The following is a 15589-nucleotide window of genomic DNA, read 5'->3' on the forward strand; positions in this document are numbered from 1 at the left end:
TGCACACCTTTGTAATCCTTCCAGGGATGGCTACTCCACCACATCCCTGGGCAGCCTGTTCCACTAGCTGAATACCCTTTCCATAAAGAAATTCTTCCTGATCTCTAACCTAAATCTCCCCTGGTATAATTTCAAGCCATTCCCTGTCATCCTATCGCTTGTTATCTGAGATAAGAGACCAACCTCCACCTCTCTATATCCTTCTTGCAGGTACTTGTAGAGAGTGATAAGGTCTCCCTCAGCATCCTGAAGACTAAAACGCCCCATTTCTCTCAGTTGATCCTCACAGGACTTGTGCTGCAAACCTTTCACTGTCTACTCTGCCATTCTCTGGACACAATCCAGCATCTCAACGTCCTTCTTTTAGCAAGGGGCTCAAAACTGGACACAGCACTCAAGGTGTGGCCTCACCAGAGCTGAGTATAATGGAACAATCTCTTCCCTACTCCTGGCAGTCACGCTATTCCTGATCCAGGCCTGGATGCCGCTGGCCTTCTTGGCCACCTGGGCAAAGCACTGGCTCATGTCCAGCTAACACCCCCATATCCTATACTTCTAGGGAGCTCTCCATCCACTCTGCTCCAGGACTGTAACCCTGCCTGTTGTTATTGTGAACAAAGCTCATGACCAAGCCCCATAAAGCCTCTGCCAATTGATCCAGCCTGTCCCGGTCACTCTGCAGAGCCTTCCTGCCTTCCACAATTTGGTGTCATGTACCAACTTGTTGAGGCTACACTCAATCCCCTCATCCAGATCATTAATAAAGATGTTCAAGAGGATGGGCCCCAGCACTGAGCCCTGGAGAACACCACATGGGATGTGCTGCCAGCTGGATTTAACTCCACTCACCACAGCTGTTTGGGCCCAGCCTTCAGACAGTTTCTGACCCAGCACAGAGTATACCCATCTAATTCATGAACAGATGCTTCAGCAGGGAGCCCTGGGGGAAACTGATGAAGGCTTCACTGAAGTCCATGTAGATCACATCCACAGCCTTCCCCTCGTCCACTAAGCAGGTCACCTTGTCATAGAAGGAGATCAGCAGCTTGAAGCACAATCTGCCTTTCCTAAACCCATGCTGACTGGGCCTGATGGCCTGAGTGTGGTGCATGAGCTGCATGATGGTACTCAAGATGATTTGTTCCATCAACTTCCCCAGCACCAAGGTCAGGCTGACAGGCCTGTAGTTCCCCAGGACTCCCTCTGTCCCTTCTTGTAGATGGGTGTCACATGTGCCAGCTTCCAGTCAGGTGGAAACACCAGAGATCAGCCAAGACTGCTGTAACTAAGGGAAAGTGGCTTGGGGAGGAAATCCACCAGCTCCCTCAGTACCTTGGGGTGTTTCCCATCCAGACCCATCAACTCGTATGGATCTAAGCGGCTGAGCAGGTCAGTAACCAGTTCCCCATGGATGATGGGGACTTCAGTCCACTTCCCATCCCCATCCTTCCACTCAGGGGTCTGGGTATCAGGACACCAATGGTGTTACTACTAAGGACTTAGGGAAAGTACATCAGCCTTTTCTTCATCCTCCATCACAGTGGTTCCCCCCGATCCAGTGAAGGTGGGAGATTCTCCTTGGCCCTCCTTTTGTTATTAATGAATTTATAGAATTAATAACAAAAGGATTACCAGGGAGAATCTTCCACCATTATTGTAGGTCGCAAACAAAAGGTGCAAGGGTTGAAAACATTTCCTTTCTAGAAACCTCCCCAGGTAGCCCACTAGTAGTCCCAGTATCTTTGGGGGTCAGGGCTTTCCTAGCCAGGGGAACAGTCCTACGATCGCCCCACACAATTTTTGTGGCTCTACTAGGTTCCACCTTTGAAAATTCTAAACACCAATAGCTCCCAAATAGATCTGTGAAGGCTGAAAGATGTTCCTGGACTGAAACCTTACCAGTGAGCCAACAAGCAGCTCTTGTAAACTTTGGGCAAAGGGCATTTCTGGCTATGGCAATTGTCCTATAACACCAGACATCATTTTCCAGCTCTACTAGCGTCCACATTCAAAGACGCTACATGCCCAGCAATAGCTCCACAACAAAAGGTTTGAGGGCTGAAATATCTTGGGAGTCTGATAACTCCCCAGGATGCCCAAAAGCAGCCCCAGTAACCTTGAGGCTCAGAGCTTTTGTAGCTGAGGGAACGATCTTAATAGTGCCTGATGTCATTTTCAGTCTCTACCAGCATCCAACTTCAAATGTGCTGGATGTCCACCAATAGCACCAAAACAAAAGGAGCGAGTGATTAAAGCTGTTCCTGGCCTGAAACCCACTCAGATATCCCATTAGCAGCCCCAGTAATCTTGGAGCTCAGGACTGTCCTTGTCAAAGGGCACAGTCCTTACAAAAGCCTGACATAATCTTCCAGCTCCAGCAGCGTCAAGTTTCAAAAATGCAAAATGTCCACCAACAGCACCTAAACCTCCCCAGGTTGTGCACTGGGAGCACCAGTAAAGCTGACCCCCTTCACATGCTGCTTGGCTGTAGCAGCAGCTGAGGAGAGAGATTTCATGGGTATTAAACTGGATCATGTTGAACTGCTGTTTGTTGTCAGAGAAATTTGGCTGTGCCTGTGAGCACAGATGATGCCAAGAAAAGTGTTGGGAGTCCCAGGAGGCCAGTGAGGGGCCTGCTGGGCTAGGGGAAGAGCAAGGTTCTCCATGCAGGGTTGGATCTCCAGAGACTGCTTTTCCCGCCTGTCCAGACCTCCTTAGCAGACCCATATCCATCACAGAATGCTGCTGTCACTTCTTCTACCAACTGAGCCATGGCAGAAAATACCTGTGACTGGAAAAAGGTCCTCCATGGGAAATTCCTTTTAAATCCTCATCAGTAATGACCTAACTGAAATCCAATTAGTTGTAGAAGTTTTGAGGTTTTTGAATGAAAGTGACTTGAAAAGCCATGCTTGTAAGAGCTTTCTGGATGTTAATGAGCCCCATGGTGTCTCTGGTGAGTCAACAGAACTCAGATACCAAGATGAGAGTGAAGAAACCTCTCAAGAAGTCAAAGTCAGGAGTAATGCCCAAAGTACCTTGAAGCACCAACAGGCCCCACTGGGAGCCATTACTGACAAAGCCTCCCCATGGGCTCGTTAGAGGAGACAACTGGAGGCCAAGAGGACAAACACAGGCAAAGCACAGGCAGCTCTGGTGCTGAGGACACCCTGGCTTGGTCTGATGAAGCAGAAATGCCAGTGCTGACCCCCAGCCCTGGGCAGGGAGATCCTGACCCTCACCTGTGTCTCAGGGCTCTTCCTTGGAATGTGAGGAGAAAACACAAGGGGAAGAACAGGGGTATGACACATGGTGGCCTCCCCTGGGGTTGGTGCAAGGGGGCAACCATGCTCCATGGCCATGGGGACAATGTGTCTCCTCTGAGGCCTTTGTGACAGAGCCATCAGCAATAGCCAAGGGGGCAAAACCTTGTTACTATCAGGCTCTTTCATCCTGGCTGGCACCCTTAGCCATCTGCACCACAGCCCATCCCACACTTCCTCATGCCTGTGCCAGTTTTCTTGTAGGCTGCAGGTACCCAACACTATTCTCCACCTCGTTCCCACCCCACGATGTCCCTGCCTGTTCTGCTGTGTCTCCCTCCTCACCAGCTGTTCCCACAAACACAAACCCACCAGCTCATCCACACTTACTCCAAGTGACTTTTTGACCCACAGCACTGAGGACAAAGTCACATTTCTTTATCCTCACATCCACTGTGTCTTCCAAAGCTGTAGTTTATGATGGATTTCTTTTCTCATGCTCTTTTCTCATACCTCAAAGAATGCCTTCATCACTGAAATGAATATTTAAACTCTTTGGAGCTACTCCTGTGGATTCCTCAGCCTCCATTTCTCCAGGCTAAAGAAACTCAAGTCTAAGCCTTTCCACATCCAGTCATGGAATCCTGGAATCACAAAGTGATCAGGATTGGAAGGGACCTCTGGAGATTATGTTGTTCAAGCCCCTGCCTGAGCAGGGTCATCCAGAGCAGACCGTACAGGACATCGCCCAGGTGGATTTTTCCCCCTAAGACTTCCCCAGCAGAGGTTCTCTTCCCATGTGAGAAGTCCTCCACATTCCTCCAGGCTGGGGAGCCCCACACTGGGACTCACTGCTCCAGAGATGTCCACACCAGTGCTGAGTCAAGATGGACAAGAAGCGTCCTTGTCTGAGTGGCCATGCTCCTCCCCATGCAGCCCAGTGTGCTCATGGCCAGATTCCTGTTCAGCACCATGGGCTGCTTTGGGATCCCTCCTAACACCCAATGCCTTTTCCTTGAGGCTGCTCCTCAACCAGCCACGCCTGAGCCTGCCTTGATTTGTGCCTATTGTGATTTTATCTGCCAGACAGCTCAGTGCCACACAGTGCTCACTCCCTCATGAAGTCACAGAGTATGGAAGATGCCTTTGAGCAGTTGCAGTGTGGTTGAGCTCTCGTGGTAGAGTCCCCTCAGAACAGCTCCTGCTCGCCCAGGCTACTTGCTGGTGAGGCAGAATTAGCAATCAGGCCCTCATGCTGTGCAAGCACTGCTAAGCAATACCCAACCAGTGTGTTACCAGTCCTGGTTTGGTCACAAATCCAAACCACAGACCCATACGGGATGTTATGATGAAAATTAATCCCACCCCAGCCCAAACCAGGATAATGGGGTGGTTCTGCCCCTGGGGCAGAACATCACAAGATCAGAAGGTGAAGATCCCTTCTCATTGCAAAGCATCTTGAGGTTTGTGTTTGTCCCACTCCAGGTTTTCTCAAAGTCTCTTTGCAGTGAAACTCTGATGTGTCAGGGGTTCGTGCAGATGGCTCAGCTGACTTGTGGTTCCTCTATCAAGATCACAGCAATAGGGGTTCAAGGACGTGACAGATAATAACAAGAGCAGACACTAATTTAATGAAATGCTGAAGCCTGGATCTCTGCCTTAGGTTTTCTGTTGAGCCTGTGAGCTTGTGGGTCAGGATTAGCCAAGCAGGCCAACCTGGGCTACCTTGTAGTGCATGTCTGTATATGCTGAGCCTCATGTTCTCACCCCCTGCTCCTCCTGGTCTTGGAAAGAACCACCTTGGGGTCTGCCTAAGGGGAGATATAGCAGGACCCCACCCATCCAGAAGCCTTGTGGAGGACATCAATGCCAACTTCCCAGGCTTTTGCAGGTGGTGTTACCTCCAGCTGGGCCCTTGAAGATTTGCCAAACTCCTGGAATAGCTTTCCCCGGGGAGGGCAGCAGGAGAGAGGTGTTGGGCCTTGTTTGCAGTCAGACATCTCACATCCCAGGGTGCCCCCCCCCCCAGTTTCCTACACTGAGCTCACTCCATCACGCTGTCGTGTCCCAGAGGTTTGCACTGTTGTGAAATCTTTTTTTAATTATTATTTTTAAGTTATACTCTAAGATAGAAGCGCAGGGGCTTCTATGGGGTCTCTGGTGGTCTTCCAGTAGGAGAACTTTCTTGACCTTCTCAGCCCTGGGCAGTAAGGACGCTGCCAGTTGGCTCTGTTGTTTCAAGGTGGGACTTTCCAAGATGGACAAGGATGGGGCACTGCGTGGGACACGTGGAAAAACACAGTGTGCATCCTCACTGCTCAGCATGGGGCTGCTGTTAAGCAGGACCAGCATCCTGCATGCTCCCCAAGCAGGGGCTTGGAGCACCAAGGCATCTGTGTCCAGATAGAGACATTGATACCCTGGGTTCAGAAGTGATTGGTGTGTCCCTGCCTGCAGACTGAAGGGTGTGCAATAGCCCCAAAGCACCCTGAGATCTTCCCCTGGGTTGCTGGGACCCCATTCCACGTCCCTCAGGGTCCTCAACCCAGCTCAACCCAGACTCCTGGCTCCTCCACAACTGCTTGTCCGCCCCCATAACTCACCATCCCGAAGCCCTGAGATGTTCTCCACCCTGGTGACACCCCTGGGGTTGTTGGGATCCCATCCCACGTCCCAGCCTGGATGGCTGGGGTAAGAGCTGGAGCTGGGCTGTGGCCAGTGCTGTTGCACTGGTGAGGAAAATGTGGCAGGGGGGCAGGGGACTGCTGCTGCTGCTGGAGAAGGCCAGAGCAGCTCAGCTGCCCAACGGGCTGGGCATCCAGCCCCAGAAGCCCAGAGGAGGTGTTCTGGAGGCACAGCTCTTCCAAACTTCTCCCTTGGCTCCCAGGCAGGGATGTGCAAGCCCAGAGCATGCCAAGAGGTGACCACCTCTCAATGCCAGGTTTTGCAGCTGAGCGGGGTGACTGGGGCTTTGTTGTGAGGACACCTCAGGCGAGCAAGTTGTGAGCTGCTGTGGGCTGCTGGAAAGCCTCAGGCAGCTTCTCAAGGCAGTCCTGGTTCCTTTGGGATGGGGATGCAAGGGTCTGACCTTTTGCCCCTCACAGAAAGAGGCAGAGGTTTCCGTGAGAGGTGAACAAACATGACTTGTTTTGGGGAAAAGCCCAACAGAGGGATCGAATTCTTAAACAATAATGGGGCCAGTGTGGCCTGTTGCTGAAGGACGGCACCCCATTCAAGTGACCCACCCTGGAGCAGTTGGTGATGATCTGAAGCTATGTGGGAAGGACTCATGGGATCAGCAGCTCCCAGACAGAAGATGGCTATTTGTGCCACCAGAACTGAGGCAAGAGGAATCCCAGCTCCAATGGATTTGTGGCAGCCATAGGTTGCAGCTGCTTCTCCTTCCAGCCCAGGGCAGGACAAGGAAAGTTGATTCTCCTGCCCAGCTCTGGTTTGATCAGGAGAAACGACTCTGCTGGACTGAAGGATTTCTCCCCAGCCAAGGGATGGAAAGGCAGTAAAGACTTAGTGTTTTTCCAAGTAGTTTCCTTGAAGCTCCAGGGACACCTCACAGGAGACTATGGGGGATGGAGTATGTGACGTATTTGTCTGCTCCTCTGCTGTGAGCTGGGCTGGGATCATTGAAGTCCAGGTACACCATATCCACAGCTTTCCCCTCATCCACTGAGCAGGTCACCTTGTCATAGAAGGAGATCAGGTTGAATAAGCATGATCTGCCTTTCCTAAACCCATGCTGACTGTGCCTTATCTCACCAGTGCCCTGCATATGTTGCATTATGTGTCTAAAGATGATTTGCTCCATCACATTCCCCAGCACTGAGGTCAGGCTGACAGGCCTGTAGTTCCCTGGGTCCTCCTTCTGGCCCTTCTTCTAGATGGATGTCACATGTGCCAGCTTCCAGTCAGGTGGAATCACCCCTGTCAGCCAAGGGAAAGTGGCTTGTCAAGAACTTCCGCTATCTCCCTCAGTACCCTCGGAATCAGATCAAAGCAGCTGAGCAGGTCACTTACCAATTCCCCTGGGATTATTATGGGCTTCAGTCTACTTCCTGTCCCCGCCTTTCCACTCAGCGGCCTGATTGTTAGGAGTCAACTGTTATCACTATTAAAGACTGAGGCAAAAACCAGTGTTAAGTTCCTCAGCTTTGGGTCACAGGGCTTCCCTGGACAATGGAATGGTGCAGAAATTGCCTGACATCTTTTTCCGGCTTTACCGGCATCCACCTTCAAAAGTAAAGGTGGGAGATTCTCCCTGGTTCTCCTTTTGTCATGAACATATTTATAAAACTAGTACCAAAAGGAGGAACGGGGAGAATTACCCACCCTTACTGTAGGTTGCAAACAAAAGTTGAGGGCTGAATAAGGTTCCTTGCATCAAACCTTCCATGGAAGGCCACTAGCCAAGCCAGTAACCTTGAAGCTCAGGGTTTTCATAGCCAAGAGAACGGTCCTATCAGTGCCTGACATCATATTTGTGGTTCTACCTGTGTCCACCTTTGAAAATGGCAAATTGCCTGAAGTCAATTTGCAGGTCCACCAGCATCCATCTTCAAAATGGCAAAAACACCCATCAATAGCTCCCCCAAAAAAGGTGCAAGAGGGGAAAGATGTTACTGTTTTTAAACCTTCCTACGTAGATTACCAGCAGCCTCAGTAACCTTTGGGGTCTGAGGTTTCCTAGCTAGAGAATGATCCTAAGAGTTCCTGATGTCATTTTCAGGCTCTACCAGCATCCACCTTCAAACCTGCTAAGCGTCCAGTAACAGATCCCAAGCAAAAGGAGCGAGGGTAGAAAGATGTTCCTGGTCTGTAATCTCCCCTGGTAGCCTAATAACCACCAGGAACCTTGAAACTCAGGGCATTTCCTAGGCACGGGAATGGTCTTAACATTGTCTGATATCATTTTCGCATCTACTAGTGTCCAGCTTAGAACCTGCTAATCATCCATCAATAGATCAAAAAATAAGGTGTGAGGGCTTAAAGAGGTTCCTGGCCTTAGACCTGCCTAGGTAGCCCATTAGAAGACCCAGTGCCCTTAGGGCTCAGGGCTCTCCTTATCAAGGGAACAGTTCTAAAATAGCCTGATGCCATTTTAGGACTCTACCAGAGTCCACCTTCAAACATTCTAAGCATACAGTAATAGCTCCAAAACAAAAATTGCTAGGGATGAAAGATGTTTCTGGACTAAAATCTCCCCAGGTAATGCACTAGCAGCACCATTAATTTTGAGATCAGGGAGTTCCTTGCCAAGGCAATTAGTAGTGTGCTAATAGAACCTGACATCATTTTTGGGGTCTACCACTGTCCATCTTCAAAAATGCTAAACATCCAGCAATAGCTCCCTGTCATGAAAACTCCCCAGGCAGCTTTCAAGCAACCCCAGTAACCTTGGGTCTCAGGGCTTTCCTAATTAAAGGAATGGTCCGAGCAGTGCCTGACATCATTTTTGGGCTCTATCAGCCTCAATGTTCAAACTGATAATCCTCCAGAAATGTCTCCCAACAAAAAGCCAAGCAAGTGGTGTGACAAGATATTCCTGCCCTGAAACCACCCCAGGAAGACTGAAAGCAGCCTCAGTAACCTTGGGATCAGGGCAGTCCTAACATTGACTGACATCATTTTGTGGTTCTAGCAGTGTCTGCCTTCAAACTTGCTTAATTTACAGCAGTAGCCCCCAACTTAATGTGTAAGGGCCTAATGACCTTCTTTGCCTGAAGACTGTCGAGGTAGCGCACTAGAAGCCCCAGTAACCCTCAGGCTCAGGGCTTTCATAGACAATGGAATGGTCCAAAAATTGCCTGATGTCTTTTTCCGGATTTGCCAGCATCCACCTTCAAAAGTGCTGAACATCCAGCTATAGATCCCGAACAAAAAGGTCAAGAAGTGAAAGATTTTCCTGTTCTGAAACCTGCCCAGGTATCTCACCAGCAGCTCCAGTAATCTTGGGGATCAAGGCTTTCCTTAGTTATGGAATGATCCTAACAATGCCTGATGTCACTTTTGGGCTCTGCCAGCATACACTTTCATACTGCTAAATGAACAGCAATAAATCCTTAACAAAAGCTTTGAGGGATGAAAGACATTCCTGGCCTGAAGCCTCCCCAGGTACTTCACTAGGAGCACCAGTAAGTTTGCAGCTCAGGGCATTCCTAGCCACAAGAATGGTCCTAACAGTGCCTGATGTCATTTTCAGCCTCTGCCTTCATCCACCGTCGAACATGCTGAATGTCCAGTCTAGAGTGCCAGGTTCTTTTAGGACCTATTACTGTCATTTTGCTAGAGGCACCACAAGTTGGAGAGCCATCTCCAAGCACAAATGGACCATTAAAAAGATGGAGCTGCCCTTCAAACAGACCTTGACAAACTCTGGAATTTTATGATATTCACCCCCAGCATGCCCCTAAAATATCCCCACGTGCCCACCAAGCACCTATGAATGCTCCTCCACCCCTTAAACCCTTCCCCAGCCCACCCATAACCTTCCCAGAACACTTGGTGGGCCCCCATTGCCCCCAACCCCCCTTTTTCACCTCCAAATGTCCCCAAATCCCCCAGAAACACCCTAGCCCCCTTCCACAGTCCCTCCCAGCACCCATGGGTGCCCTCCCTCCCCAGTCCCTTTAACACCCCTAGCCTACCTTTTATACACCTCAGCACCGTATTACCTTTCCCAAAACCTTCTTTCCCTATACAAATCCCCCCAAATCTCATCCAAGCACTCTCCTATGCCCCCCTTTAAAAATAATGGGTGGCCTTCAATGTCTTAGCCCCAGCAGCCCACCCTTAACCCCAACCAGCACCCCTGGTGGTGTCCCAGCACCTCACCATATCCTCTTCAAACCCACCTTCCATCTAAAATCTCCCCCCTATACAGACTGAGCACCTCCTGCACAACCCCAGCACCAATGGATTAAGGGAGTTCCCACACTGGCCTCCTGCATTTTGCAACACCATTCCTCACATCATCTGTGCTCACAGGCACGGACACATTTCTCTGACAACAAACAGCAGTTACACATGACACAGTTTAATACCCATGAAATCTCTCTCCTCAGCTGCCTGCTACGGCCAAGCAGCATGTGAAGGGGGTCAGCTTTCAGAGGAGATTCTCTCCCAGAACAGATTTCATCAGGTATATAGAAAGGTCACTTATCAACACACTGATTTTCTGACAGAACATCTCATTGGACATCTGAAAGATGGGACATTTTCCAGTTCTCTGAAACTGAAAGAAGTTAGAGAGGTGAGTGGCATCTGAATGACAAAAGAGCAAGCAGAGATGGAATCCAGTGAGGATACATCAGATTAATTATCCAGAAAAGATGCCCTTAGGCATAGCCACATAATCAGGAGACGTGGAAACACCTGAAAGACTATGGAGATGAAAGAGTCAGACTGGTGGTAATGCCGGTACAGGGAAAGTTGAATATTTCTTCTGCTGCTGTGGGTACAAATCCTAGAAATTCCCATTCTGTCATGGTGGGAAAGCATTGACATTCCAGACAAGTAGTCAAGTGATTCAGCTGATGATTTGTAATTTCTTTTTATAGATGTAAGAAAAAAAAAAACAAAATGAAAGAATGAAAAGTTGTGGCCATTTGCAGGCAGACATAGTGCAAAGAGTGCACAGCTCATCATTATGCAGTGTCTGAGTCACAGAAGACAGGAGGATACAGTGTCAGGAATGGCTTGAACATTTACAGCTAGAAGAAAATAACCCCTAAAACTAAAAACCTACTAAACACAGACTGGTTATAACGTGAGTTCCGTTGCCACCGGGCCCTAGAAGAAGATGAGGAGTTTCTTGGAACTTAGATATATCCAGTCTTCAGTTTCCACATGGCATCCTTGAGCTCCTGGTTCCTTATGCTGTAGATGAGGGGGTTCACTGCTGGTGGAACCACAGAGTAAAGAAATGATGCAAACAGGTCAAGAAAAAAGGAGGAGATGAAGGGGGGCTTCATGTAGGCAAACAGGACACTGCTGACAAACAGGGAGACCACGGCCAGGTGAGGGAGGCAGGTGGAAAAGGCTTTGTGCTGTCCCTGCTGCGAGGGGATCCTCAGCACAGCCCTGAAGATCTGCACATAGGACACCACAATGAACACAAAACAGCCAAAAACTAAACAGGCACTGACCACAATGAGTCCAGTTTCCCTGAGGTAGGCATCTGAGCAGGAGAGCTTGAGGATCTGGGGGATTTCACAGAAGAACTGGTCAAGGGCATTGCCATGGCAGAGGGGCAGTGAAAATGTATTGATTGTGTGAAACATGGAATAGAGAAACCCACCACCCCAGGCAGCTGCTGCCATGTGGACACAAGCTCTGCTGCTCAGGAGGGTCCCGTAGTGCAGGGGGTGGCAGATGGCAACGTAGCGGTCATAGGCCATGACAGTGAGGAGAAAGTACTCTGTGGAGATCAAAAATAAAAAGAAGAAGAGTTGAGCCACACATCCTGTGTAGGAAATGGCCCTGGTGTCCCACAAGGAATTGGCCATGGATTTGGGAACAGTGGTGGAGATACAGCCAAGGTCAGTAAGAGAGAGGTTGAGGAGGAAGAAGTACATGGGGGTGTGGAGGTGGTGATCACAGGCTATGGTGATGATGATGAGGCCATTGCCCAGGAGAGCAGCCAGGTAGATGCCCAGGAAGAGGCAGAAGTGCAGGAGCTGCAGCTCCCGTGTGTGTGCAAAGGCCAGGAGGAGGAACTGGCTGATGGAGCTGCTGTTGGACATCTGCTGCTGTCAAGTGTGGAGACCTGTCCAAGGAGGAAAAGGCAGTGAGAAGTGAGGGAACTCTTCTTTGAGGAAAACCTTTTCCAGTTCTTAGGAAATACCCTCAGATTGACTCTCTGGATTCAGGAAGAGTTTTGGCTGGTCAATTTTGGGAGGTCTGTTTTTTGTCTTCCCTTGAACGTGCCACTGCTGCGAGGAGGGTCAGCTGTGGGCTCTTGAGAACTCAGTCCTGCCTGGCAGCAGTCAGTAAATAGAAGGATGGTGTGATCTCAGAATAAATTCCCTGTCGATAGGAAGGAGCTTTTCAGCACTGTCACTCCAGTTTCACCTGACAGCAGAGCAGAGCTTTGGAGCTTTGTTTTTCTCCTGACTGCACCTGAGGAGTGTTTCTTCTGTCAGAACTCTCTGACATTGCTGCTGCAGTGCCAGTGAAACCTTCCCCTGAGTGCAGAGTGGGGAGAGCTGCTGTGTCCATCAGCCCTGCTCTCAGCTGCCCTGTGCTGGACGCTCTGTGACCACACCCTGCTGTTCCCTTTAGTACATCAGTGTCTGTACGGCAGGGGATGTCAGGGAGGTACCAAATCCCCACTGCCAGGGCATGTCTGATAGCAGCTCCTTTCCCTCCCTGCCAATGTCTCTGCTGCCTGGAGCTGTCCCTGCAGCTTTTTCTCTTTGCCCATGTCACCTCCCGCTCTGTGCTTACAGACCTCATCCAACCTGCCCTGTGCTCAGCTCTGCTCTGCAGACCCCTCCTGGCATCAGGGCACTGCCCCAGAGGACCTCTATGTGTGCAGGGCTCAGGAGAAGCTCTGACAAGTCCTAAAGACAAATGAGTTTGCACTGCCCTCAAAGTTATCAAGAAAAGCTCAGCTCCCACTTTCCACCCTGTGCAAAAGAGCAGAAAATTCAAAGCAAAGTCTTTTTCCCTGGACTGGTTTTCTTGAAATCTCCTTGGGAAGTTCCAAGGATCGGCTGGAGTTGGGAGTTTTGACCCTGGCAGCAGCAGAGTCCTTGCCCCACTACACAGCCAAGGGGCGCAGGGACCCTGCTCACAAGGACAGCCCTGGGCACCCCTGGGTGCACACGCTGCTTCACACCTCTGCAGCCATGCCCAGGAGAAGACAGCTGTCCTGACCTGTGCCTCTGATGGGGCAGAAGGGCATCCCTTCCAGGCAGCACTTTCGGGTCCTATAGAGAACCTGTCCTCCTGACAGACCCCAGACACTGCCCCATGTCCCAACTTTAGGAGATCCCTCCAGGAACAGAACCTGCACTGCCCTGCACCCACAGACATACCAGGGAGAGGCTGTGGAGATTTCTCCTCCAGTGAACTCTCAGCATCCATCAGCTCTCTCAGCCTCACAGGTCTCCCCTTGGTGCCTCCAGGCAGTGTCCCTAGCCCTGTGTGCTTGGCAGAGGAGCTGCTCCTGGGCAGAGCTGTCTCTTGTCAGGGCTGCTATGTTGCAGTGAGCTCCCTCCATCCCAGCAGCCTGACTCAGCTCAGCAGGAGAAGACCAGTTCTTCTAAGCTCCCTCCTGGTGTCTCAGGCCTCATGGGGATCACTCTATGATCTCATCTCTGACGTTCCCTTCATCAGCTGAGGAGAAATCCTTCTGTCCAGCAGCGTCCTTTCTCCTGATCAAACCAGAGCTGGGCAGGAGAGTCACCTTTCCTTGTCTCCCCATGAGACAGGACCCCCAGGCAGGTGAAGGGAGCCTTCTCTGTCCCTCTGAAAAGAGGGGATTCAAGTGAGCATTTGGGAACTTTTTGGTGTTTCTCCAGAACAAAATCAGGAAAAACAAATCTACAAATCTCTGCTCTGCAGTTGGGCGAAGTGGAAACCACAATCCAGAAAAGGTCATATAGATCAAAAAAAAATAGACCTTCTGCTGCAAGGACAAACTGACACCTGGATAGGCAGTCTTTGGGTCTCTAATGAGAACATTTTGCTCAGGGAAGAGTGCCCCAAGTTCTCACTGCCTTGTTCTCCTTGCGCAGGGCTTCATCCAAAGAGGCAGAGAACGTCCAAGGGCAGCTTCATTCCCCACTTCCTCCTCCTGCCCTTTGCAGACACATGGGAGCTGCAGCGGGTTTCTCAGTGCTGTGCTGCACACAGCCAATACATGTTCCCTACCCCTCTGCAAGGGCAACACTGTTGACCAGTTCTTCTCTGCAATCCCCTAGATACTCAGCCTTGCATGCTCAGATGCCTACTTAAGGGAGATTTGGCTTCTTGTATTTACCTGTTTTGTTTTGGGCTGTTTTGTGGGATGCCTGGGGAGGTTTAAGTCCAGGAACATCTTTTGGCCCTCACAGCTTTGGTTTGGGGGAGCTATATCTGGGCATTTTTCAGTTTTGAAGATGGACTCTGGTAGAGTCTGAAAAGGAAGGCAGGCACAATTAAGACAGCACCCTTAAGTGTGGAAGCCCTGAGCTTCCAGTGTCATTGGGGTTGTTAGTGTCCTACCTGGGTAGGTTTCAGGCCAGGAATGGTTTTCAGCCCTTACATGTTTGGTTCAGAGCTGTTACTGGACATTTAGCATTTTCAAAGTTGGATGCTTTTAGATCTGGAAAATTATCTGTGGTACAATCAGGACCGTTTCCTTGGAAGAAATGGGGCTGCCACCTTTTTCTGTGGAGGTTTCAGGCCAGGAACATCTTGCATCCCTCACAGCTTTTATTGGGAATATATTGCTGGATGTTTAGCATTTTTGAAGGTGGCTGCTGGTAGAGCCAGAAAATAAAATTCACTCTATCCTGGCTGAAACTAGGCCACCTTTGCAGACAACAAGTGCAACACAACAGTGGGCTCACTCCTGTAGTTATACAATATGGGTAATCCTGTAGGTCAGTTATGGTCAGCTGGGCCTGTTCTGTCCCCTTCCAGCTACTTGTGCACTCACAGTTCAATCATTTCTGGGGCAGAGTTAGACAAAAGGCCTTGATGCTGTGCAAGAAATTCTCAGCAAGGAACAAACATGTTTAGTTAGACTTTTTTGCTTACAAATCCAAACCTCAGAATTGTAGGGGACACCGACAGTAAAATTAATTCCACCCCATCCAAAATAAGGTCAGGAGGAGAAGATCTCTTCTGATTGAAAACCTTCCTGATCTTTCTGTTCATCAAATCCCAGAGTTTCTCAAGGTCTGTTTTAGGGGAAGCTCCATTTTATTAATGGTTCACATGTTTTTGCACATAGATCTCCTAACTTGAGGTGCTTCTAACAAAATGACAGCAATAGTTGTTAAAGCACGTGCTAAATAAGAAATAAAAAGAAGAAATACTTTCTAAGTTATGTTGGAGTGGAACACTGGAAGACGCCTTATTTCCTCACAGCCTGCTGCTCCTCATCTTGAAACAGAACCACTCTGGTAGCTGCCTGAGGGTCAACATAGGAGGGCTGAACCCATCCAGAAGGCTTCTGGAGAACAGCAATGATTAAGAAAATCATGTTGTTCTTGGTGATAGTAGGGAAAATTCTGTGGATTGCCCTGAGGACTCCTCAGTGGAGCCACCATTGCCCGTCCCCTATTGGAAATATCCCTGTGACCTGTTGAGGATACCTGCAT

At 49.7% G+C, this 15589-nt stretch overlaps 1 protein-coding gene across 1 annotated transcript; it reads right to left on the reverse strand.

Annotated features, from left to right (window-relative positions):
* Positions 1-11095: 11095 nt before the first annotated feature.
* On the reverse strand, positions 11096-12019 carry LOC311197491 (olfactory receptor 14A16-like; the record flags this gene model as incomplete). Its single annotated transcript, XM_084271254.1, has 1 exon — positions 11096-12019. The coding sequence occupies one exon, from the start codon at positions 12017-12019 to the stop codon at positions 11096-11098; it is 924 nt and encodes a 307-aa protein (XP_084127380.1).
* Positions 12020-15589: the final 3570 nt, after the last annotated feature.

Source organism: Gallinula chloropus (genome assembly GCF_964237585.1).
Source record: "Gallinula chloropus genome assembly, chromosome: 15".
Taxonomy (NCBI): domain Eukaryota; kingdom Metazoa; phylum Chordata; class Aves; order Gruiformes; family Rallidae; genus Gallinula; species Gallinula chloropus.